We start from the raw sequence: 23362 nt of genomic DNA on the forward strand, positions 1-23362 counted from the left end.
TCCCAAGAAATTCATCATAGCAGCTATTTCGTAACCACTCTACTGGCCCCAAGTTCCCATTTCTCTGTGGATAAACTCATCTTTTATTCCACTATTCTGACTGTCCTCTCTCCTTCATGTCACATCCACCCCCTTTGCTCACCAGACTGGAAAAGGATGGTCTTCTTTATAGGCCTAATCCCTCAGTTACGGAAGAGGTGTGAAGACAAGAAAGATCAAGCCCAACTATGCTGTGATCTTTATTCCCTTTCAAGGCTCCACTTCTAGAAATGTGTCCTAATCAGTGCCTTGAGTTTAAGTAAAACCCATTCTCTATGGAGGAGAGAATCTTCTTGCTCCTCATTTTGACCCTTTTAATGTGCAGTGGGGTGGAGGGCGGTGGGGGGTAGGGGGGGGGGTGGAGGCAAGATGTCTTGAGCTCCCCCTAGAGGCCAGCGGTGCACCATACAGTCCAGTTATACCCCCTGCCTGCTTCTCCCCAGACCTTCCCTGCATTCTCCCACCTCCAGCTTTTACCCCTTGCTTAAATTCTTCCCTCCGCCATATCTAGCAACTGACATTCTTCCCATTCTTGAAGGACCAGTACAAACCCTACCTTCCCCAGTAATCTTTCTCAGTTGCACTTAATCTCTGAAGAGTAATATGGCATTGTGGTTAAGCCAACTTGGGTTCAAATCTCATTTCTATCAGTATCTCATCATGTGACATTGGGCAGGTTATTTAATCTCTCTGAGTCTCAGTTTTTCATCTACAAAATGGGAATAGTAGTTGTACCTACCTCATGGAATTGTTTTGAGAATTAATGCCTAGAAAGTGCTTAGAAACAGTGCCGGGCACATACTATAGGCTCAAAAGTATTAGTTATTTTTAATGTCATTACCACTTTCCTCTAATTCCTATTATAGCTTTAAGATAGGATAAAATGTAACAGAGTAACTAGTATTGTGTCTTCTGGCTTACTAGGGTATAAGTTTATATGGGGTAGCTAGACAGTAGCTCTGGACAGTTTTTCCGTGTAGGCCCCCAAAGCACTTATCATAATGAGTTGTACCCAAAGACATGCTTTTCAAATATGTCAGGCTTGGATCATCCTCAGATTGCTATTAAAAGCCTACCCGTCTTGGCTTCCAATCAGGCATCTAAAGAAAACAAAAGATAATAGGAATACAGTGTTTGAGTTTAGATTTTTTTCAATTACGGCTCCTGGTTTTAAAGGTTCCCAAGCTTTGGTGAAGAATTCTTATTTTTCACCCAAGTACTGACATCAAAATAGTTGGAGGACTTCCCTGGCGGTCCAGTGGTAAGACTCCACGTGTCCACTGCAGGGGACGTGGGTTCGATCCCTGGTCGGAGAACTAAGATCCCACATGCCACATGGTGCGGCGAAAAAAAAAATTTTTTTGAGGGAGGGGAGGCACCCAGGCGTGTACTATATGATGAAAATGTCAAGAAACATATGCCTCATACCCTTCCCAGGTTATCTCAAACCCACTCGCTTCTCTCCAGCTCTTGGTCTTCCTCCTTGTACCAGCCCAGCGTCTGCCTCTTCAGCTCTCATTATAGAGAGCTTCTACTCTTCCTCTATGCCTTCTCAGATTCCAGTAACACCCACCCCTGCCTGCCTGACATAGCTGTAGCCCTTGGAAACCCAGACAGGCACAGGGCTACCTCGCCAGCACCCCTCTTGGGCTTGTGTCACCTCCTGCAGCATCCAACAGCATACATTTATTTTATCTTTTGCTCAGTCATTCACTTGTTATTCATTCAATAAACAGTAAGAGTTTTCTCTTACTGTTTACTCTTACTTACTGTTTACTCTTGTTTACATGTACCAGACACTATGCTGTGCCCTAAGGACAGAGATGATCTCTCTGCCTGGGCATATATTGTTTTCAGTGTCAGAGGATAGCATTTCCTTATTAATTCTTTCAGGAATCATTCATCAAGTGCTACTGTGTTTTAGATGTTATGATACAAATGAAAAGGATCCTTCCTCTTGTCTCTAAGAACTCATAGTCTAGTAGGAGAGAGACATATATAAACAAATAAGGAGAATAAAGTGCCAATGATATCATAAAAGGATGCAGAAGTGCTCACCACTGCTGGGGGATGTGAGGAAGAGTTTCAAAAAGGAGAAAGCTTTGAGCAGAATTCTGAAAGCTGTGTCCATTCATCAGACCCACACGGGACACAGGAGAATCTGGGAAAAGAGAACAGTGTCGGCAAAGGTGGGGTATGACAAATGGAGTGGTATGTTTGGGGAAACTGCTGGCAATTCCATAGGATTAGAACTGAGGTTGAAGGTGGGTTATGGTGAAAGGGAAAGCTTGAGAGGTGAGCTGTAGAGCATCTTGAACCCCATAATGAGGAGTTTAGATTTTATCAAAGAAGGAGTGACATAGTCAGATTTTATTTTGGTTTATTTACTCAGCTGTCTAGATGTATTTTTTACATTAATTTTTATTGGAGTTAGTTGCTTTACAATGTTGTGTTCGTTTCTACTGTACAGCAAAGTGAATCAGCTATACGTATACATATATCCCCTCTTTTTTGGATTTCCTTCCCATTTAGGTCACCACAGAGCATTGAGTAGAGTTCCCTGTGCTATACAGCAGGTTCTTATTATATCTGTTTTATACACAGTAGTGTATATGTGTCAGTCCCAGTTTCTCAATTCATTGCAGCCTCCCTTCCCCCACTGGTATCCACACATTTGTTCTCTACGTCTGTGTCTCTGCTTTGCAAATAAGTTCGGCTGTATCATTTTTCTAGATTCCACATATAAGCGATATTATACGATATTTGTTTTTCTCTTTCTGACTTACTTCACTCTGTATGGCACTCTCTAGGTCCATCCACGTCTCTGCAACTGGCACAATTTCGTTCCTTTTATGGCTGAGTAATATTCCATTGTATATATGTACCACATCTTCCTTATCCATTCCTCTGTTGATGGGCGTTTAGGTTGCTTCTATGTCCTGGCTATTGTCAATAGTGCTTTATATACGGATATATTGGAAAAACATGAGAGTGCAGGCAGGGAGTCTAGTCAAGGGGATATGACGATCTCTAGGTGAGAGAGTGCGAGGATAGAAGCAGTGAGGCTGCATTCTAACAATGTTTCAGATGTCCCGTCTAAGTACCTGATGGCTGGCTGGAGTTGGGAGCGAAAAGGACAGTGGTGTGCTTTTCAGTGTTTAACAAGCAGCTCTGGGGCAAGGTGGGTGGCGAGGAGGGAGAGGTTGCTGTCATTTGTTACCTTTGCTGATTTCTGTGGTGTAGATACTCCCGTCATGGCTGGTTTCTGGCTACCGACGTGGCATCATTGAATGCAGAGTTGGGAATGGATAGTAACAGTGTCACCGACCTGTGAGTCTGTGAGAGGAAGGGCCAGCATGCCAGTGGACAGGGAAAAATCGAGATGACTCTAGAATCTGCCTTGAGGAGGTTGGTAGAAGATGAAGCCATTAACTTAGGGCATATAGGAAGAGGAGGACTATTGGGATGGGTTAGGGAGGCAGAGATAAAGTGTTTAGGTTACAATATTTTAAACTTGAAGTAGCAGGAAGAGATTTCCAGTCAGCAGTGGACAATTAGGTCTTGCGCTCTAGAGAAAGGTCTAGGTTAGACAGATCAACTTGGGAGGCATCAACCTAGAGTTGTTAGTTACAACTCCAAGATCATCCAAAGAAAAGTTTAGAGCAAGAAGAGAAAGGGAGGAAGTGGCCAGGCACTGACACCTGAGGGGTGGTAGCAACAGTCAGCAGCGTGCTGGCAACGAACAGTGGTGGGAAAGGACCAGAAGAAGGGTTTAAAAAAATGGTGGGGAGGCGAGACTTTTCCATGAACTGAGTGATTACGGGCGCCATGTGTCCTAGAAGGGTCAAGTACGAATACTGAAGGGAGACCTTGTATTTGCCACTAGGGGACCATCGGTGGCCTTTCCCTGAGAGCTTTTAGTGTGGTGCTGTGAGCAGAAGCTCATCTACCCTCGGTTGAAAAGTGCATGAGAACCAAGTGTGGAAGCCGTTCTTTCAGCCTGATGAGACACTTACTGTGTAATCTTCATGGGGCTTCACAGCCCATTTAACCAGTCCTGCCTATAGCATCCCTTGTAGCCTCCTCTCAGCTACCTGTGTTTCTACCCTAAAGAGAATCTGAAAAAAAGCTGCCCGGGTTCTTGATAGAGCTCCAAAGGGGCTTGTGAGATCCTCCATGCCAGTGGGAGCAATGGGAGTCAGCACCAACCAAGCAGCCCCATCCAGGGCTGGATTCTGATGGGCCTGGGTTCCACAGGGTAGTAGGAAGGCTTAGAGGCTGCTTTGCAGCCAAAGCCCATTCGGGAGTGGCAGGAGTCAAGTGATGGTGAGACCAAGTGTAAACATCCAGCGCAGATGGCTTGGGGCAGAAACCTGGCATGGCGCCAAGACTTAGCGTCGTGGCAGGGACACAACTGGAATTAGGGCCGGACACGAACAGGCAAAGAGCAGAGGCAATTGCGATAAACAAGCCTCGGGCATCAGAGCTGGCCTTTACTGGGTAGGGCAGGCTGACACTGAGGCCAGAAGGAGGACCTCCAGAAGAAAGATCTTTTCGTTTTCTAGAAACGCCAAAAGATGTGGCATTTCTCCTATCCAGCACAGTGGGAGAGTGGAGGGATGGGTTGGTACCCTCGCACTGCCCGCAGGCCCTCCAGGAGGATGCCATCGCTGCCTGGCCACTCTCTATCTCATCAGGCTTGTCCAGTGTGGCAGTTTGGGGGCATATCCAGATGCAGGAGGAGGCAGTCACCCGAAACCAGACCAGTTTCTTGCCCAAGAACTGTGTCTGATGAGGCCACGCTCCAGGCACTGCTCCAAAGGAACTCACCGGAGTCCCAAGAGAGGAATTGGCCCACGCCGTGGGACCTGGCAGCCTGCCAGAGCCTGATCCCAGATCCCTCCCCAGGCGTACCTGCTAACTGAACTGCTGCATACCCAGCGTGAGTAATTGCTAAACAGGCCTGGTTGGGAATGGAGCTGGGGCCACAGGGCCTGCTTTCCAACAGATGGGCATGCAGCCAGAGGGAGCCTCTGAGCTGCTTGTGTGGCTCAGCCAGCCACAGGCAGGCCCTTTACCAAGGCTGAACACTGCCTGTCACCTGCAGACTCCCCAGCCTGCTTTTGAAGGAGTCAGGTCCCATCTACTTTAAGCCCCAAGCTCAGCTGAGGGACGTCTGGCTACCAGTGGGCCTGAATGTAATTAGAACCCTTCTCCATGGTAATTAGAAACCATCTCCATGGCAATTAGAACCCATCTCCGCACAGGATGCTGGGTGGGCTTATACCAGCCTCAGATCATCTCCAGCCTGAAGCATCGAGCCAGGCATGTGCTGCATTCCCCATGTGGGCTTCTGCACCTTCCCAGTAAGAGCAGGAACGTTCAAGCTATGGCATCATCTGTAGCAGCCCTCAGAGTCTGTCTCCACACATCTCTCTCAGTTGCATGAGTTCAAAAGTCTGACTTTGATCCAGCTTAAACCCTGATTTTGAAGAACAAGTTTCAAAGCCATCCACGTGCACATTTATCTTTCCCATTGTCCGCCACTGAGGGATCAATGACCAGACAGGGTGTTCAACTGAATCCTTTTAAATGGTAATAAAAAGAGATCTTTATACGTGCATATAAACACATATATGTAGATATTATGGATATGTATGTGTATAGACATACATACATACCGTGCATTGTGACAACAATAGGCCACTGATAAGTTAAGTATTCATAAAATGCAACCAGATAAGTAAAATTAGAAACCAGTGAGTAATAAAAAAGGAAAACAAACAAGGCTAATATAGGATTATGTCTTGAATTTTGCACTTCTGTTATGTGTGGGCACAAATTTAGCTCTAAACTTGATAACATAACTATCTTGGAAAAGGCAACCTGGTCGATTACACGGTTCAGTGTTTATTGGGTAGGAAATGGACTAATTACTCAGAGGAAAGTATAAGAGTTCCTGATGGTGAGACCACAAAGAAATCCTCCTACCTCCTCCTTACAGAGGACACTGCAAGTTATAAAGACTTTGGCAGGGTTTGCACAGAAAACACAGATGCTCTTTCTGATTTTCCCTTCCCTCTTCACCAGTAATACCCCATCAGATTGCCTTTGAGTTAATGCAGTGGGACGCTTTGGGGCAGTGGTTCTCAACCTTTGCTGCCCATCTCAGTCACCTGGGGAGCTTTTACAAAGTCTGATGCCCAGGCTGTTCCCCATAAGTCAGAATTTCTGGAGGTGGGACCCAGGGTATTGAGATTAAAAAACAATAATAGCAGATGTTTCGAATGCACAGCAAAGTTTGAGAGCCACTGCCTGTAGTCAGAGTTGATATTGAAACTCTACACACCAGAGTTGTAACTGGTTGTTAAAGTAGGGAAATACTTCCCAAATGGTTAGTAAGTAGTCTCTGCCTGAACCCCACGACTGTCTCCCAGCTGCTGGGACCCTCCTGCCGGGAGCCGTCTGACCTCCTCATAGTGTACCAATGTTGGGAGAGGGGACACTGCAAAGACCTGGTCCACTGCTACAGCCGCCGTCTGCTCTGGTTGACTGCACCCTCGCCATGCAGATTGTTAAGTATTTGGCATAGCACCTCTGCCTGTAGTAACAGATGAACCGTAAATTTACCAGGAATCCTCCTTCTGCTTTTGATCACTGTTGAACAGCAGTAAGTCCAAAACTCTGTATTGCCAACCGAAAGAAAACCTGTATGCTTTAACTGGCTGAGGGGAGCTTGACATCCTCTGTGAAGGGTCTGCGTCCCACTAGGGAAAGGTGTATACATGACAGGCCACCCGGCTCCACTTAGAGATGAGCCGAGGGGAGCATCCACAGGCAGAACCGTGGACAAGGGGCCTGGCCTATTAATTGCATCTCTGTGGAATTTGCATGCAAACTCATTATGCCTGTCCCTCACTTAGAACATTCTCTACCACAACCCTGTTGTTATGCACCCAACCCTGTTGCTTTTCTGAACGTACGGGCGCCACCACACCCCAGCAGGCAGGCAGACCCTAAAGGGATCATGAGCCACCCGAGAGGAGTCCAGGAGTTATTCTGGCAAACCAGGGTGCTGGCGAACACACCCTAGTTCGTGCCCAGGGCCTGAGAAGTCCATCTAAGCGGAGTCTCAATCTGGTTCTCCTCCCAGCGTATCCCTGCCAGTGCTACAACCAGGAGGAGCCGTAACCGGGGTCCTCCAAGGTTCTGATTCCCACCCTCCCCCCCACCCCGTCTCATGACCTGAATTCCACAGTGCCATTTCTGTGGATGCAGTCTCTCTTCTGTCACTTCCACCTTCCAGGCCCTCTAGCCCACGCTCCACCATCTGCCCATAGACCTAAGTACATCTTCAAAGAGGAATCCGTCTCCCACCTGCATCAAGCCTCCCTACTCACTTCAGAATCACCCTAGGACGCATTGAGGCCTTCCTTCCCGCAGGTGGACAGAGGGAGAGAGCCACTGCTCTTGGATGGGATCTGAGGAGTGTCCTCTTTGGCCTTAGCCCATTAACTGCAGCCAATGCCCAGGAACAAGCAAGAGTCAGCCGACCCTTGATCCGTCTCAGCTTGCCCTGTTGTTTGCTGGCTGGACCTGCCTTTGTCCGCTGACAATAGTCATATATGAGAGCTTTTAAGTGCCCGCTAATGTGCTGTGCACTTGATATAAATGCTCTAACCTGTCACATTCCTCTGACGAAGCTGCTAACATTACCCACATTTTATGAGTGAGAAAACAGGCTCAGAGAGATTAAATGACTTGTGCAAATGGCAGTGCTAAGATTCAAACTCAGATTCATCTGGCTTCCAAGTGCCTGTCCTACCTTTTCTTCTTTGATCACTCGCTTCTTTAGGCCCCCATGCTGGTTTAACTGACCCGCTTGGGTTATCTGCTGCAGTTGGCCAGCTTCATCCTCCTTTTCAGATCCTTCAAACGCATTCACTCATCTCCCCAATCACTGCCTCCCTCAGATTTGGGGTACCCCTGGCCAAGCCATACTAGATTCTCAAGGGCCTCCTCCCCTAGGTGGTGGAGGCCCCACATATCAGACATCCCCTTACTGATGGAAACATTTAACCACTTACCCTCATGCCTCCCCAAAGCAGAGCTTTGTAAAATAATTTACATGCTTCCGTGCAATTCATTCAAACGTGCATTCTTTGCTGCTAAAGTACCAGATAGTTGTGAAATTTACCCCCATCTAAGGATGTATAATATAGATAGATAGATAGATAGATAGATCTCATTCCTTATGTTTTAGTTCTCAAATGTTTTAAAAGAGGAAAAAAGAATTTGTTGACTTGTGCCAGCCTTGGAAGATTACAGTCAAAAAGTTTTCATTATTGAGATATTTGTGTTTTCTTTTCTTTCTTTCTTTTTTTTCCTACAGAAATGCAACCAGAGATGAAGACCAACCTTGGCAAGCAGGGTCCTCAGATCCTTGGTGTCCAGAGAGTCTACATTCAGACAAGGGAAGAGAAGCGCCTTAACCTGACCGTCGGGAGCAGAGCCTATTTGCTGCCCAACACATCTGTGATTATTAAATGCCCAGTGCGACGATTCCAGAAATCTCTGATCCAGTGGGAGAAGGATGGCCGTTGTCTGCAGAACTCCAAACGACTCGGCATCACCAAGTCAGGCTCACTAAAAATCCACAGCCTTGCAGCCCCCGACATCGGCATGTACCGGTGCATTGCAGGCTCTGCCCAAGAGACAGTGGTGCTCAAGCTCATTGGCACTGACAACCGGCTCATTGCACCCCCAGCCCTCAGAGGGCACACAGGGGAATATCCTGGGATGGACCACAACGAAGCCAATAATCTGGGAGCCACATGGCATAAGATGAGGCAGAAGTGGAGTAACAAAAATGAGCTTTATTTGGACGATGGCCAAATCCGTCACCAGCCTCTCTTAAGAGCTCTGTTGGGTCACTGCAGCCATTCTGCAGGAAACGCCAACTCCTGGGAGTTTGAGAAAAAGCAGTTTGAATCCGCAGTTAAACAGGGAGCCTACAGCATGGATACCGCCCAGTTTGATGAACTGATAAGGAACATGAGTCAGCTCATGGAGACCGGAGAGGTCAGTGATGACCTTGCGTCCCAGGTGATATATCAGCTGGTGGCCGAGTTAGCGAAGGCGCAGTCCGCACACGTGCAGTGGAGGGGCATCCTGGGAGAGGCGCCCCCCGCGGCTCACCTAAGGGGGGAAACGGGAAGTGTGCCCCAGAGCTCAAATTCGAAAGACTCAGGCAAGCTGACATTCAAGCCAAAGGGACCTGTTCTCTTGAGGCAAAGCCAGCCCACCTCAGTTTCTTTTAATAAAACAGTAAATTCAAGGATTGGAAATACAGTCTACATTACAAGAAGGACAGAGGTCATCAATATACTGTGTGAGCTTGTTACCCCCAGTGAGGCCACATATACATGGACCAAGGATGGAGCATTGTTACGACCCTCCAAAAAGTAAGTAAAATAAGAATACAGTGTTTCCTCTGTAATACCGTCTTAATGGTTCTTCTTCTGGCTTTCTTGAAAATATTTTCGAATCCCTTCTCCTAAGAATGTGTTTCCAGCAGGATTCTTTAGGAAAGAAACTCAAAAATGTTAGGGTATGGAATGTAAAATAGCTAGTGGGAAGCAGCAGCATAGCACAGGGAGATCAGCTCAGTGCTTTGCGACCACCTAGAAGGGTGGGATAGGAAGGGTGGGAGGGGATATGGGGACATGTGTATGCATATGGCTGATTCACTTTGGTGTACCACAGAAACTAACACAATATTGTGAAGCAATTATACTCCAATAAAGATCTATTTAAAAAAAAAAAAGAAAGAAAATCAAAGTAGTCTTTACTTCACCATCATTTTAAAGTGGAGGGCTAAGTGGCTACCAGTTCTAGGAGAACAGTTGCTTTCTTCTCAGCCTATTATAGATAAGATTGTTTTCTGGCTTCCATTTTTGTTGTTGAAAAGTGTGTTGCCAATGTAATTATTATTCATTGGTAAGTAATATGTCCTTTTTCTCTGTTTATCTTTCAAAATTTATTCTTACCTTTGGTGCTCTGCAGTTTTATGATGATAAATCTACATGAGTGTCTTGTTTTATTTATCTTGCTTGAAATTTGTTGCACTTTCTGTCCTGAGGATACATATATTTTATCAGGTCTGGAAAATTCTCAGCCCATTTTCTTTTTTGAATATAGCTTTTTCTTCTTTCTTTCTAGAACTCCAAATAAATGTATGTGAGAATTTCTCTGTCTCAATCTTCCCTGTATTTTAACCTCTCTTTCATATTGCCTCTTTTATTTTCTAGTTTGCTACTCGTCTCTTCAGCATTGCAAAAAACTAAGTGGATATTATCCCACCCACTTAGTTTTCCATTTCAGTGACCACATATATAATTTTTAGAAGTTCTGTTTGGTTATTTTGTGGATTGTTGAATAATTTTTGATAGTTTGTCAAGGTGTTCTTCTATTTATGTATATATTATGTAAAGTATAAGATTATACATTAAATATAAATAATCCAAAAGCTCCAACTAAAAGCCAGAGATTGTCAGATGATAACAAAGCAACAACTTAAATATAGGTTGTCAACAAGAAGTGCACTTCAAATATAAAAACACAGATAGGTTAAGAGTAAAAGGATGGAAAGCAGCATATCAAATAAATGCATACTTGAATGTTTCTAACAGCCTTATTCATAATAACCCCAAACTGGAAATAGGCCAAATGTCCATCAACTGATGGCTTTGTAAACAAATTATGGTATGTCCATAAGATGGCAAATGCTCATCATAGATAAGGAAGGAGGTACGGATATATACATCAATATGGATGAATATCAAAACCGTTATGTTAAGTGAAAGAAACCAAGCATAAAAGACTACATACTTCATAATAATTCCATTTATATGAACTTGTAGCAAAGACGAAATTACAGTGATAGAAAGAAGGTCAATGGTTGTCATAGTCCTAAGGTTTTGGGGGAGGGGACTTGACTGAAAGGGAGCAAAGGAAACTTTTTGAGGTTATAGAAATGTTATCTATCTTGTTTGTGGTGGTGGCTACACGAATGTATACATGTGTCAGAAACCAAATTGTACACTTAAAGTTAGTGAATTTTATTGCCTGATAATTACAGTTCAATTTATAAAATGTGTCTCAAAACAAAAAAACTTAATAGTATTATACTTCCTTTTCCCCTCTCTCATGTGCTATTTTTTATCATACATTTTACTTCTACTTACATTATATACTCTAAAATGTGTTGCTACTGTATGTATTCCATACAATAACCTGTCAATTAAAGGAATTTTAAAATGAAAAAAAAAAAAAGTCAGGGTATGGTTTTCACATGTGCATGGGAATTCTCAAAATGAAATCGTACTGTCCCAGTCACTATCATATAGGTGTGATACAAGACTGGTTACCGTTAAGATTGAATTTAAGCATGTACAGACTCTCTTTGCAGGTCACTTAACATTTAAAAATAAAATCAACATAAGGCCATTAAAAAAGCATACTTACAGTAATCTTACATTGTGTAGGAACTGTAAATCAGAATCTTCCATATCTAGATGTGGTATCTCATTTGAACTCACACCAGCCCCATGAGTTTGGCAGGGTAGGGGTTAATACTTTTCTGATGAGGTCGTTGGAAACCAGAATTTCATGACTAATTCATGGCCAGTCAGAACCAGGGACCTTACCTCCTGAACACTGCCAGTGATGTTTGAAGATCACACAAATAATAGCTTTGGTAGAAAGATTGAGAATCTGAAGTAATTTTCTATATCATGCAGTTTTTCATGTCACAAAATCCAAAAATAAGATGATAAGGATCAAAGTTTTTTGAGATGTTCGAAACACAATATTAAGTCACCTTATTTTATTGTGATAGTTATCCATGTCAGTGCAAAAATATCACATTTCATTCATTTTACACAAAATAACAGGGGATAACAGAAATATTAATTCGCTTTTGTGTTCTTTACTGTCTCCAAATCTTGCTGTTTGTACACATAGGGTTATAGACCTTTTGCTTTCTTTCAATTTGAGTTTAAGAGCTCAAGCTGCACCTTATCTGCCTCTAGGGATTGTTGAGAGACACAAAACACCAGATGTTAAATTGTTTTGCAAACCATAAGTTACTTTAAAAATGCAAGTTTTATTTTTATCATGTCGTTTTTTTGTGCATCACCTAATATGTGAAACATTAAAAGAAATGTAGGTAAAATTCAAATTTTATATTAAATTGTTAGGCTATGTCTTAGAATGAAAAGATAGAACAAATCTAATTTTTTATTGTTTTGCCTGGAACGCTGAACACAAGAGTATAATGAAGTTTTTGAAGTGGAATTAACCTTCCAGATCAACTAACTTAGCAGTTCTCAAATCTTTTGGTCTTAGGACCCCTTTAAACTTAAAAAAATGATGAGAAGCCCGAAGAGCTTTTGGTAATGTGAGTTATATCTAGTGATGTTAGAAATTAAAACCATGAAACATTTAAAAGAGCTGTTTATTAATCCATTTAGAAATAAGTAATAAGCCCAATTCATGTTCACATAAATAACATAATTTTTGAAAAGCAGTATTTTAAAAATTACTGATAATGGCATTGTTTTACATTGTTTTTTTTAATTTTCAGAGGATAATTTAATAATTTAGTTCCCAGCTGGTCAAGTAACCAGGATCATTCTGACTTCACACCCATTTGAGAAACAGTTGGGGGCATAAATTATAAATGGAAACAAAAAAATTAATGATTTTCTTTCCCTTCTCAGACCATTTTTCCGTAAGATTGGGGTATAAGAAGGCTACAAACAAATGCATCATGACATTACACTAGCTTCACCTTTCATTCCTACAGCCCGAGTTAACGAAAGGGAAACAAGGCGATTTCTAAAAAACGCATATATTCTAGGAAAGTCTCTAGTAAAGTGTGACTAGTATGACGGTGTGTGTGCATGTGAGCACTTCTGGGGTATTTCCATGCCTTTGGGGTGCCATAAGGTTCCCCTTTAGAATTAGTAAGATGGGGATCTATCACCTCACATTGGATTTCCTGGTGGTTTTTCCCATAGTTGAAAAGAAGTTATGAAACTAATATACTATGGTAAATCAACTATACTTCAATTAAAAAAAAGAAGCTACACCCTATTATTCCTGACACTGAGATCTTTCAAGTCCAAGTGCAAATACAGATTTAAAACCTGTTTTTGGTTTTTTTAAATAAATTTATTTATTTATTTATTTTTGGCTGTGTTGGGTCTTCGTTTCTGTGCGAGGGCTTTCTCTAGTTGTGGCAAGCGGGGGCCACTCTTCATCGCGGTGCGCGGGCCTCTCACTGTCGCGGCCTCTCCTGTTGCGGAGCACAGGCTCCAGACGCGCATGCTCAGTAGTTGTGGTTCACGGGCTCAGTTGCTCCGCGGCATGTGGGATCTTCCCAGACCAGGGCTCGAACCCGTGTGCCCTGCACTGGCAGGCAGATTCTTAACCACTGCGGCCACCCGGGAAGCCCTAAAACCTGTTTTTCTTTGGTTTCTTCACTTGAAAATTTTATTTCCCTGAAATATTCTGTTGGCTTTCTCTTTTTCCTTAGGTGTGCTATTTTTTTTTTAAACATGTGCAAGTGGATTATCAGAAAAAGCCAGCACAATGGATATTTTCCTTAATTTGCATTTTTGGTTTTTCTTTGCATACAATATTTCTTTTGTTCTGAATACAAATGATTTTTTTTTGTTTTTTTTTTAACATCTCAGCTCGGTGCTTTGTGTCCACCTAGAGGGTTGGGATAGGGAGGGTGGGAGGGCGACGCAAGAGGGAGGAGATATGGGGATATATGTTTATGTATAGCTGATTCACTTTGTTATACAGTGAAACTAACACACCATTGTAAAGTCATTATACTCCAATACAGATGTTAAAAAAAAAAAAGATATGTTGTTTTTATTGACGTTTATAGAGAGAATTTGGCTTCATACAGATATGTCAGTTGGAAAGAGAAGGAATATTTTCATAGCCCTTTCAGGTAATTGTGGCTATTCTTTTTTAATGCTACACTAAAACTAGACAAGTGGTGGTTTCTTAAAGGTTAGCTGGAACGTGGAATCTAAAACCATATTAATGAGATTTTGGTACTCTGTTACAATGAAATCTATTGGTTTCTCTTGCTCTTTGAATGGATCTTTTAACTATACTAGATTTTATAACATCATACATTGGTCATTTGGAAAATACTGGCTGACTGAGTTATACGCATCTTCCAAATGTTGACACATTTCATTATACAGTACAAAAAAGACGTATATTCTTTAATATTACTACCCAGCTTTTCAGAAGAGTCTTTGAGTTTTCGAAAGCAGTCAAACTCACAATGAAGGTTACTGATTTTCCAAAATTCTAATTTTCCCTTGAAAGCTCGAATTTTATCATTGGCAACAAATACTGTCAGTTATTTTCCTTGAATTGGCCAGCTCATTTTTGTTCATTTAAAAAATTATCTTCCGAATACCCAAGTCCGAATAATCATGGTTTGTCTGTCAGTCATTCTTGCAAGTAAAGTGGTATGCCATGAAAAAGCAGCTAGTTCAGCTAGCAGTTCACACAATCACACCAACACACTTGGGCATGCAGCAGAAGTGCTTTGTATTTCCCGTTTTGTCATACAGAATATTTAATAACTTACACTCAAGGGTCCAGTTATAGTAAAATTAATAAGTTCTACTGCTTCATTAAGGACATTCTTAAGGGAAACTGGCATTTTTGTTTTTACTGCAAGTGTGTGGTACCAAGAATTCAGTGACTACTGGTACCCTTTGGTGCCACTGCCTTGGTTCCAGTTCAGGTACCAATAGTTTTACCCACCACTGCTTTTACTATGAGCGCAAATGTCAACACAGTGAAAAATGCAAATAATGGCTTAGTATTTACTATTATGAGGATAGTTTTGAGCTCCCGGACCCCTGGTGTCCATGGACTACCCTTTGAGGACGGCTCAACAGTTTCACTTTAGAAATGATAAGGAAACAGAGGCTGAGAAGGTTGATCAGTTGACTTGTGGCCATAAAGTACTACAGGGATGTAGTAGAGCACGGTCAGTTTAAGTCAGTGTTTGTTGAATTGAGTTGATTTTAGATTGTTTGACTTGTTCAAATGGAATTAACATTCGTTTCTGAGGCTGAGACTCCTGGAAATCCTATTAAGGTTCTGACATCCCACTCAGATGTGTTTCTGCATACTCTGAGGATCAACCATTTGATATTGAAACAATCCTATATGGCTATTAAGAGTTTTTGTTTTTAATGTTTTAAGGGAATTTTTAAAGGATCTATTTTTATTTCCATTTTTTTCTCAAATTTACCTAATTAATTTTTTCAACTTATGTTTAAATTCCTTTACTCAACAAAGGTTCTCACCTTTGGATATATTTTTCTGAATTTCACAAATCTTCTCAACTGAAGTAATTCTGAAATGGAATTATGCTTCTGAGAGCCTGTCTCCAATAAGAGGAAACAGCGTGGGCGTGGAGTACGTTTGGACGCCAGCTGAGTAAGAAATCTCAGCTAGGAAGGGAAGGCTGTGGGTGGATTCACTAGGATGATGTCTGTGGAAAGATCAGCCTTGTTGTTACTTCAAGTTAAGAATAAGGTTATGCAGCAAAGGCCAAGATCAGATTCGTTAAAGAACTTTCAGCCCACAGACTGGTCTAGGCTGGATACTGGGTGGCACCACCTGGCAGGAAGGTTCACATGTGCTCGACTATTTCTAATCTCAGTGATTTCTCACTGTGCTGTAAAACTGAGGCCAAGAAAACAAAGGAATCATCTGAGAAGTGCTAAGTCATACAAACGTACATATGAAATAATTTAAGAAAACATTTTAGTGTATAAACATTTGTCAAGTAGAGCTATTAGTTATACTTTTGTTCTTAATCAACTATTCCTTAGTAGGGATTTGACAGTGCAAGCCTAGCCCTAGTAATAGCTAGGTCTGCCATATTCCTGTTTTTGTTCTGGGCAATTCAGCTGTTTTGGTTTCTGCCCACCCTTGTATATTTCATTTGTGGGTTGCAGGGGGGCTTGCATCCTCCTAGTACATTTATTCTCTACCATTATTCTGTTCTGTTGTAATCATTCATGCATTTAGTCATTGCATGTTTTTGAAAACTTGCTGTATACAAGGCACTGTGCTAAGCATAGAAAATGCACAGCTGTGAATAAGATTTGGTCCCTGCTCTTGACAAGATCACAGTCTGGTGGAAATAAAAAGATGTTTTATAAATATCTTTTTAAATATATGAACCAGAGCAGAAGGAGCCCAGAGGGGGCAGAAGATAACTCTAGGAGTATTGGGGAAAGCTTTACCGGGGAAATTACATTGGCTCCAGGACTCAGTGGGTAAGTCAGAGTTTGCCTGGAGTGGGGAAGGGCATTCAAAGTAAAGTGAACAACGTATGCAAAAGCTCGGGGTGATGACAGATCATGGAATGTCCTGGAACCTGTTAGAGGTTCATTATGGCTGGAGCATAGGATGAGCGAGCAACATGAAGTGACAGGAAATGAAGTGGCCCCGTTCAGTTCATGAAGAAACATGGTATTTAGTGGTCACAACAGTCCATATTGCTAAGATCTGTAAAGTGCGAAGAGGCAGGGAAAAAAATAGTGTATGGACCACTGATCCAGACAACCTATTAGCAACTTCAAGTCATTAAGAAAAAATTAAAATAAAATTAAAGCAGAACAGGTACTCTTTCTCATTCCCTGAATAATTATCTCACCTGTGAGGATACACCTGCCCAACTCTGATTCTCCAAGTGATATTTACATGCAGGTGTTTATGAATATCAAGTGGTATTTACATGCAGGTGTAATATTGGGAAGCCATAAGGAACTCACACAGTGTAGTCCTGATTCTTAACAGCATGGTCAAAATCCAATATAATGCAGCTTGAGCTTTGTTACCTCCACTGACTTTTTCATACCGTGATAGTGAGATAATAACCATTGCCAGGCAGCAGTAGCTAAAGGTCCACTCACTTCCAGTGTGAAAATCTGAAATGAAAAGTCCACGTCTGCAGTTTGTTAAGAAGGATCGGGGCAGAAAATGAGGGCTTAACAACCGGCAAATTAAGGTTTGCTCGTTTGTCTTTTTAATTTATTTTTAATTTTTTTTAGTTTTTAAACATTTTAATATAATTTTTAAAACCTTTGTGTGGGAAAATATTGACACACACAAAGTGTAACATTGATTAAATGTTACATATGATATAGATCTCTGGCATTCTAAATAACACCATAAACTTATTTTTAAAATGTTCTTATTCACTGAACAAATTATTTTCAGGAAACACAATACAGTTAGCCCATAAGTTCTTTAGGAGATTGGGAATTGTAAACATTGGAAAATGAAACTTACGGATGTTCTTTATTTATTATTATGAGCTATAATAATGGAAGCCAGTCTGAAGAGAGTTTCAAAATTATGTATTTCTGGAGGTTATGTCACTTGGATAAAAATAAGTTTATAGGAGTGACAGTCATAAGACTGGACTTAATCCTTTGAGGACTCAAATAAGAGCATAATTTAAGCATGACAGATTTAGAAATGAGGATTTTGTCCTCATTCATAAAAAAACTAAAAAATTAATAACTTATTATCCAATTTTAGGCATATCATTAACAAAGTAGAATCCATTATCTCTGTTTCCTCACTTGTGACTTCAGGAGAAAGTGAATTTAAGTTCTTTATTTTCAACGACTTTTAAACTGCTATAATAAAAAGGAAGTAAAATTTGAAGAAATTTTCTTAAGTTTTCAACGTTTATTCTGAAGAAATTTGAAAGAATATAAACAATAGTGAAATCATTCTCTACTGACAGTCATATAGGATGGTCCTCTAGTCTCATAAACCAAAAGATTTATTATTTCATATAGAATTAGAAGAGAAACCCTAGTTAAAATAATATGAAGCAGGGCTTCCCTAGTGGCGCAGTGGTTGAGAATCTGCCTGCCAATGCAGGGGACACAGGTTTGAGCCCTGGTCTGGGAAGATCCCACATGCCGCGGATCAACTAGGCCCGTGAGCCACAACTACTGAGCCTGCGCATCTGGAGCCTGTGCTCCGCAACAAGAGAGGCCGCGACAGTGAGAGGCCCGCGCACTGCGATGAAGAGTGGCCCCCACTCGCCACAACTAGAGAAAGCACTCACACAGAAACGAAGACCCAATGCAGCCATAAATAAATAAATAAATAAATAAATTTTTAAAAATAATAATAATATGAAGCGAAAATTGATACAGAATATAATAAATTATGGCACAATGTTTATTTTCTGTTCATAAGTGGTAGAATGGGTCTACCTGAATTTTAAAATTCAGGAGATTCGATTGACCATTGACAGATTTTGCTGTCTTTAACTTCTCCCTTTCAACTGTTTCCTTCTTTTTTTCTTATAAAAACCTCTTCCACTCTCTTATAACTAATATTTCATTGAACACTTGGGAATTTTCTATTTCTCCCTTTCCTTCCATAGCCAAAATCATGTTCAGGACCACCATGCATGTGTATACAGTTTGTACTTTGCACAGAGGTACGCAGCTGAACGGGCAAATCTCTGGCTGAAATTGAGCTCACAAATTGCCCACAAAGCTGTGAAAGGCATTGTGTCTCCAGAGGAAGGGAAGGAGGTGGACAGAAGGGAACCCTCTGCTCACCAACCCCTGAACTTTGAGGCTACATTTGCCAAGGGTGAGGGTCAACTTTTTTTCAAATTCATACAGATATCCTATAGCCTAGAAGCAGCCCTAGTCTTCAGAGTTGCTACTCCCACTGCAAATGTTTCTAACTTTTTCAAAAGAGTAGTACCTATTAAAGTCAACTGTAACACAGTAAGGTGTGGGTCAATGATGATGACAGACAGGTGAAATTCGGTATGTGTAGAACTGAGAAATAGAGAAGCAGGAGACACGGCATCACTTAGTATCTCTGAACTATACACAAGGGAATCAATGCTGATCCCTGTTTGAGATCATCTTTCCCAGTAAACCATACTATTAAGGAACAGTAGCGTGGAGACTGTGTGTGCCTAATAATCCTTGCTATACTTCTTTTGTAACTTCACCTAGAGTTTACCTTACTTGGACTATTGATTTTCCTGTAGAGAATGACACACATGTCTCATGTGGATTTGTAAGGTGCAACATTAGTGAAATTTTAATAATGACTAACAAATTATAAAAGAAAGGGAAAAATCAGATGATTTAAACTCACTATTAGTACTCAGTACTGTATTTTTCATGCTTGAAAGAAAACTATGTAATGTACCAACAAAAATTGCAGTTGCGTTTTCTTGAAATGTATAATCTTAAAATTAAACGAATCTTCCAATTCGTTTGCAATCTCGTTTGTCTTTTTTAAAACGTGGTAGATTAAGCATTGAGTCCATCCAGAAAAGTCTGTTCTCATGCAAAGTGAGATAGGATGATAGGATCTCCAAGCACAGTCCAGCTCTACCATTTCACTAAGTTTCAGCCAAGACGAAGGACTTTTCCACCCTCTAGTCTATATAGTTGTCCGCTTATAGGCAGGTAGCTTGACAACATCATCTTCTGGGATCCTTGCCAGCCCAAGGTCAATCATTTTGCTGTCTTCATTCTCTGTGAGTTGCTGTGGTTCTAGAACAGTTCGGTGTGTTACACAAGCGCATCCTCTTTCTGACTGTTCTACAGAGTCATTCTGGATGGAATGGGGAAAATACAGATACAGAAACCTACAAAGAAAGAACAAGGAATATATGGATGTTCTGTTGCTAATCATCTCGGTTCGGATGTGGAAAGTTCTTCTGTGCTGTATGCAGGTAATGCCTATTGTTGAAACCTGGAATGCCTGGGTTTTGTTTTGTTTTGAACATTAAACTCTGGAGCAGCAGTTTTCACACTTCATGCAGCAGAATAACCGGGGGGTGGGGTTAAAACACAAATCTCTAGACCCCATTCCCAGAGGTTCCGACACAGCAGGCTTGGGATGGAGTCTGAGAATGTGCATATTTGACATGTCCCCAGATTATGCCAGTGCTGCTGGCCTGAGGACCACACTTGGAAAACAGCTGCTCTAGAGTTTGCTTTCTAAGAATTGGGAATTAATGAAACAGGGTTTGATCGGCAGTGTTGATAGTATGGACTTTTCATTTTTAAAGCGCCACCAGCCGGCGAAAGAGAGTAATTATCCTTTAAAGGTTGATGTATACCTCGCAATGGCATACCCCCCAATCCTTAGAAACACTTTCAGGAAATTGTCATCGTAAATTAGTGTAAATTGTCCCAGGATGTAGACAAAGCCACTTTAATATTAAAGTGTGCTTTTTTTATGAAGGAACATTTTTAGGTGGCAGAGTTGTAAGCAATGCTTCCTTGTGTCAGGCTCATGTTCTGGGATTAAAACTAAAATAAGAAAGTTATCCTCCAGCTCTCTGCTCTGTGATTTCTGGTATCTATGGCTCAAATAAACTAAGGTGAGGAGAAAGACAATATCAGGGATTGCAACCCAGCATTTAGACAACTAAGCATTGATGTAGCGAGTTCATCACTTCTCTAAATAGAGGAGGTTGGACCAGTTGATTTTAAAAGCTCCTTGAATGTGCAAGGCTTGATGCTAAGTCCCTCTCCTGGCTGCATTCCCAAGGTAGGGCCTTCAGGCCTTGATTTTCTGTGCCTTGATCCTCCTGGACTGTTCTCTCCTGTGAGCATCAGCTCTTTTCCAGAAAACCTCAGTTCCAGGGTTCTGGAATTGCTGGGAGGAATAGAAGTCTCTCTTGCAGCTCACAGATTTCCCCGTAAGTCCATCCCAAAACAGCTCAGATTCATGGGAGAGCTGGTGCAAGGTCCTCAGGGGCCAGAGGACATAGGACAATGACAGCCCTTTCCCAGCCCAAGAGTTCCTATCTTTTCAGTTCTCAGGATAGCATTTCAGTGCCCCAAGCACTCCAGGAGCAAATGGAACATTTTGTCACCCAAACATGGTCATTCCCAAGTTCTCTTCTCCAGAATACATGGTTACCAAACACCAAAATGTTGTTATTCTTTCATGTCCTATGCATTGGTGATAAAACAGATTAAAGAACTACGACGTGGCCTCTCCCTCCAAGAGCTTACCTGCTAATGGGGTGGAGGAGGGAAACCAACCGTGGCGATAGTTCTGCAGTAGAGGAATGTGGCCTTCCCTGACCCCCACATGCTCCTGAGAGACACCTGGGCAACCAGCACCTTTCTCTACCTCAACAGCCATCACCCTGTAATGATAATGGTGTCTCCCACCAGTCCATGAGTTGCTTGAGGGCAAGAATGGTTCTTTCCCAACTTCATATTCCCATTGTCCAGCCCAGGCACAAAGTATGTTTCCTGAGTGAGTTCATAAATGAATCTGGTAAAAGTACATGGTTCTTAAAATCCAGGAAAATAAAAGTCTGTGAATGAATTCCTGATTCTTTATGACCTTGTTTTTATTATTCATCTTTTCCATGCAAGTGTTACGCAGGTTTGTTTCAAATTTTTCTTCCAGGAAAAGAGTCAGGTGGTCCCAAGCCCTCGTGTGTTTTGGTCCTGCTTTAACTCATCCAAGGCTGCACTGCAGAGATATTATTCCTGCCGTGCCATGTCTTGTTTGCATGAACTTCTGAATTCCTTCTTTTTCAAAGTATCAAAGAGGACTTTATCCTCAATTTTGGTTATAAAACCAAACTATCCTCACAGTCTGTATAGGGTTGTTGCAACGCCTCTTTGTAGATACCTCTTTGAATGCATCCATCTGTCCATCCATCCCCTGAGCACCTCCAGGCTGTGGATGTGCAAGTCCCCATGGGGCACCACAAGGGATACGGAGAGAGCCAGGACCCCGCCCCTGCTCTCAAAGAACTCAGCAAATCTTAGCAAATGCAGCACGGTTTACTCAGAGCAAAAGCCTGAACCTAACATAGTTTCCTGCTCCCTTTGAATTAAGAGGCACCTGTTATCTTGTCTATTGGAAGAAATATCACCAGACCGGAGCACAGCCATCTCTCCGTCGTGATTGGAGGCATCGTGGAAGCACCCCAGCGAGCAAACGTGACCATCCAATGTCCTGTAAAAGGTGAGCGTGGTCATTTCCAGTGGGAGAGCACAAGGCCAGCCCAGTGTGGCCGGGAGTCACCAGCTGGCATTTTGGTAGCTCAGACAGCCCTACAAGCTTAAAAATCTGATTTTCCAGCACCCGACAGAGGATCTATCTCTCAAGGGTGAGCTGACACCAGCTCATGAGACCAGTGTGTAAAACAGAATGCAGTTTAATCATTCTCATTGAGGACTATGAGGACATGTACAGGACCTGCCCTGTACACTGGCATGCTCATATTGGCAAGACCAGAACACCCTGTCCCGGTGGGCAGAGCTGCACAAAAGGCCAGCTTCTAGCAGGTGATTGCTTGGTGAGTATGGAGTCAGAGCAAGGAGGTTTGTTGGAAATCATTAGCTGTGTCCTCCAGCTGGACCAAGGCTGTGCTAGGCAAGGCCAGGTCGGAGAGTGGAAATGTCAGGGTCCCGTGGCCTAGACTGTCTGTCCTGGACTGTCCTTGGGTGAGCATCACCAGTCTGTGCCTCAGTGGCTCTTTCTGCTTTGTTTACAAGAGCAGCTAAACCTTCTTTCTAACTGACTCATTCTTTAATAGAAATGCCATTTTCAGTCTGACGTTGTCTTAATCTAGGGCCATTCTGTCTCTTTAAGCCATGGATTCTTAAGTCTTACCCCGGGCCCATGCATGCCCCAACTGAGATTAATATTATATGCTGTACACACGTACATTTTATGGGGGCCAGGAGGCCTGTGTCAATAGCTTTGATCAGTTTCTCAGAGAGACTTATAAACTCCTCAAAATTAAGATCTACTATGTTCGGGTGACCTTGCGTGTGCCTGTCATTTACTATGCGTTGATTTAATTCTCTGGGCAACTGTATTTGCCTGGTTTCCTAGTTCTAACGGGGTACCTGTAGTTGCAGCCACTTAAGATGAATCTTACCGAGGCCAGAGAGCCCAGGGTAACCGGAGGAGCCCTTACGGCTGGTCTCGGTACCAGAGTAAAGGTGCACGTAATGACAGGATCCTAGGACACAGCCATGCAGCTATAAGGCTCTCCCTCCCTGTCATTGTCAGTTAGTTAACCTGCCATGTTTCCAGAGCTGCACCTTTGGCTTCACAAGCAGTGGAAAGTTGCTAACCCCCAAGGTATTATTTTTCACCCCTTGGAAGTCCCTGCAATGTTTGGCCTACGAAGACTTTTGAAAAATCCCTCCAGCCT

General features: G+C 42.2%; 1 protein-coding gene and 1 long non-coding RNA gene across 5 annotated transcripts in view; one reads left to right on the top strand and one right to left on the bottom strand.

Moving 5' to 3' along the window:
- LOC309626986 (endophilin-A3) overlaps nt 1-23362 on the top strand; it is a 651420-nt gene that overhangs the window by 572734 nt on the left and 55324 nt on the right. For all 4 annotated transcript variants that reach the window (XM_082388458.1, XM_082388455.1, XM_082388460.1 and 1 more), the window contains 3 exons: nt 8432-9503; nt 19767-19894; nt 22033-22161. In XM_082388458.1, the coding sequence (XP_082244584.1) occupies nt 8432-9503; nt 19767-19894; nt 22033-22161 (1329 nt within the window). The remainder of the gene's footprint in view (nt 1-8431; nt 9504-19766; nt 19895-22032; nt 22162-23362) is intronic.
- LOC309627035 overlaps nt 1-23362 on the bottom strand; it is an 80146-nt gene that overhangs the window by 2546 nt on the left and 54238 nt on the right. The window contains exon 7 of the long non-coding RNA XR_014243498.1: nt 2098-2200. This is a non-coding gene — a long non-coding RNA (uncharacterized lncRNA). The remainder of the gene's footprint in view (nt 1-2097; nt 2201-23362) is intronic.

The sequence above is a fragment of the Balaenoptera borealis genome (assembly GCF_965194805.1).
Source record: "Balaenoptera borealis genome assembly, chromosome: 3".
Classification (NCBI taxonomy): domain Eukaryota; kingdom Metazoa; phylum Chordata; class Mammalia; order Artiodactyla; family Balaenopteridae; genus Balaenoptera; species Balaenoptera borealis.